Genomic DNA, 3,449 nt, shown 5'->3' with positions numbered 1-3,449 from the left:
TCACCTTAATACTTAAATTGGATAAAGTTTAGAAAGATTTGATATTGAATAAAGAAGTGATTGACTTTAATTCCGTACCTAGCGTCAATCCCAGTACCAGTAGAGAATGGATACGATCTTCTATAGAATGAAAAAGAAAGTCTCATAAACTTATGCGATTTTAATATATCGGCAGTAAAAATTTTGGTAATATTATGGTGTTCTAATGTCAAGTATGCATTTAATTCGTACAGACAACAAAAATACCGGACTTTGATTTCGGGTACAGTAATTTCGGGTTACACATTTAGACCTTTTGAAAGTAAATAATGAAGAAATTGGAAAAAATAGTATTTGAGTACGGGGAAAAGTTGATACAGGTACGGGTTACACATTTTAGACCATACCAATAATAAGAAACAAATCAACAAAATTTTATTTTGCACCCATTATGTCTTGATACGGAAAAATCTCCAGGAACCAAAATCTGAATCAAAAAGCACGAAAAGAGTCATCCCTCAAAGTTTAAGACCAACTTATTTTGATAATGTCAAACAAAGTTTAATTTTGGACCCTTCGGGTCGTAATGTGGACAAGTTGGGTATTGGGATCGACCGAAAACCAAACTCTAAATGCACATGGATATCCGGGAAATCAAAGAACCCAAAGAAACCAAGCGTTTTTTTTTTATCAAATCAAACAGGCTCTTATAACCTAAATATGAATCAATTTGCCGAAAATTGAAAATCTACTGAATGCAATTTTATATTCTACATAATTATATTATTAAAAAGAACCCTTGTAATAAGAAAATATGGAATTAAACCTATAATCCAAAAAAAATTAGTGGGAAAAAATCATTCAACGCGTTAGAAAAGTCTTGCTTCAGACCTTTCATAGAAAACAATATTCTAATACTCAAATTATTGTCTGGAAACCTTATGTCTAGAAACGATAATGGCGCCATAACATTATACAACCACTATTCGTATTAAAGTTACTACAGACCCATCAATCATAGACGACAAAAAATATGTAAGTTTAATACACTAATATTGTGTATGCTTGATAACGGTTATATTTCATAATAGCTAACTCTTTTGTTTCTATCACACACCCATAGTTCGCGGTCTCTTGTCGCTAAGCATGTCGGGGAAAACAACCCTTGCTCTTCTGTCAAAAGGACGAACGAATATCGTCGGGCGCTATCTACTGCAAGAACGAAATTGTTTCGTGAGTCAGAAACGAAAATAAGTTTTACATTTGGATTGTAACATATCCCATGCGGATTAAATTTTTCACCAAGTTGTAATGGAATATCTTCTTCGCTTACGCAACCTTGTACCCGACCTTCAGAGCTGTATATAGTCACTTGTCCTTTTCCAGGGTCAGTTATCCAGATAGCATCATTAACACAACAGAGAGAAATTGGTGCCGTCAATGTGCACATACAAGAATTGCCATTAACTTTATTAAAATTTTTGTATATAGTTTTTTTGTTGTCTAAATGCACTATGTTCCCTTTTTCTGAAATGTCTACAGCGATAGGTCTATTAACAGTTTCAGCCACTGGTTTGTTTTCATCATTGTCAGTATGACTGAGTGGATACCAGAATAATCTCCATTGATTTTCACTGTACCAGAGAATATTTCCTATTTTATCAACTGTGATATCAAGTTGTGGTGGGATTGGGTGGACTTTCATCAACTGACCTTCCTTTGAATACGAGAAAACGGTTTTCCGTAATAGAAAGTTGCATAAAAAATTGGTGTTACTAAACGCGATCAAGACTCCATCAGAACCCGCAAAAATTGAAGTAATAACTTTGCCCGCCAATTCTTCACACACAAAACTGTATTTAAGGCTGAGGAAAAATCCATCATGATTATATCTTTCTAGTTTAAACATGTCTTGTATTCTAACTGGTGCTGTAGTAACTTGAGAGATTATTTCGATACGCATTCTATTACATGTAATATTACTACCTTTCTGAATTTGCTCTGCTTGCATATCATTCTTACATTGCATCAAGTCAACATCAGCACCAATTGAAAAAATATTATCAATATATTTTTCCTTTGTGGAAAATCGATGAATAGCCCACATGAGCTTTGACTTTTTGTCCGATATATTCTTAAGAATGCTTTGGCGGTCGGTTGCAAGCTTTTCCTTTAGCTCTGCACATTCTTTGCTGATCTCGTGGTGCAGCTGTTCTTCTAATTTATCGACACTCTTACAGAGCTGACGAGTTTGTAAATCCGTAATTTGTTTATAACAGTTAAATGATTCAATGGAACGTTTCAAGCTTTTTATCTCTTCTTCAATAACAGCTGTCTTCTCTTTGGCCCACGTCCTTGCCTCGTCTACCACAGAGGAAATGTCAACTGTTTTGTGACCTTCATGAGCGGTAATTTTACAATCCCTACATATTGGAATTTTACACGTATTACACATGAATCTTAAAATTTCATTTTCGTGTTTTTGGCAGTGTCTTTCTTTCATAATCCTCGCCTTGCAATTTTCTTGATTATAAACAATAACTTCGTGATCTCGACTCAACTTCAACTTACTGTGAACTTTGTTACAGTCATTGCAAAGCATTTGATCACATTCTATACATTTCCAGTTAACATTTTGTGTCTTTTCACAAATTTCGCAAGCCCTGGTATCTTCTGTGTTTTGAAACAGTATTCGTGCTTCGGCATACAAGTTTCGGGACAAACTTGAAATATCCCGTTCATCCATATCTTCACACAGTGGGCATGTTATGATCCCCATTTTTTGTTTTAACTGTTTCAAACACTTTCGACAAAATGTATGATAGCACTTTATAAAAACTGGGTTTTGAAACAGTTCATGACAAATATGACAAGTAATAGATTCAATATCCACCGACACCGACTCCTTATCTGCCATTTTAAAATATTTACTTTCGGTTTGTATTTCTTTACAGAAATTAAAGCACGTGATAAATCACAAGGGCCGAATCCCACTATCGACAGTATATTACACGAAACCTGTGTTTTTTATATATTATATCCATCTTTTGAAAGTTACAGGTTCGAATTTAATGGGGGATAATGAGTTGAAGCGAGGTACCCTCAAATCTGGGATCACCATTTCGTGTTATATACTTGTATACAAGCAAAATGTATGGCAAGCAAAAGAGGACAAAAATCAGTATTTTGTAATATTAGAAAATATTTTTTTAATGTTACAAAACCTCTTTTTAATAGTAAAAAAAATCATTTTTTAATTATAAGAAATCATTTTATGATTTTAAAAAATCATTTTTTAGTATTAGAAATTCAGCTTGGCCGAGGTAGGACCAACAAATGGATCAAGAAATTTCTGCATGATCGTTCGCAAGCTGTTGTGGTAGATGGAGTAACATCGGACTATACTAACGTAGACGCGGGCGTGCTACAGGGATCGATATGGGGACCATGTCTCTTCTTCTATTACATCA

General features: G+C 34.3%; 1 protein-coding gene across 1 annotated transcript; it reads right to left on the bottom strand.

The window, feature by feature from the left end:
• Positions 1-1,054: 1,054 nt before the first annotated feature.
• Positions 1,055-2,758, bottom strand: LOC148603243 (uncharacterized). Its single transcript, XM_088553373.1, has one exon. The coding sequence runs from the start codon at positions 2,756-2,758 to the stop codon at positions 1,055-1,057; it is 1,704 nt and encodes a 567-aa protein (XP_088409499.1).
• Positions 2,759-3,449: the final 691 nt, after the last annotated feature.

The sequence above is a fragment of the Perna viridis genome, chromosome 11, assembly GCF_037379345.1.
Source record: "Perna viridis isolate PV_CMFRI_1.1 ecotype Kerala chromosome 11, ASM3737934v1, whole genome shotgun sequence".
Lineage (NCBI taxonomy): Eukaryota > Metazoa > Mollusca > Bivalvia > Mytilida > Mytilidae > Perna > Perna viridis.
The sequence above is the reverse complement of the archived record's forward strand: the minus strand, read 5'-3'. Positions and strand labels throughout refer to the sequence as shown.

Coding starts and splice junctions, on each gene's coding strand:
- LOC148603243 (XM_088553373.1), bottom strand. CDS start 2,758: ATGGGGATCATAACATGCCCACTGTGTGAAGATATGGATGAACGGGAT.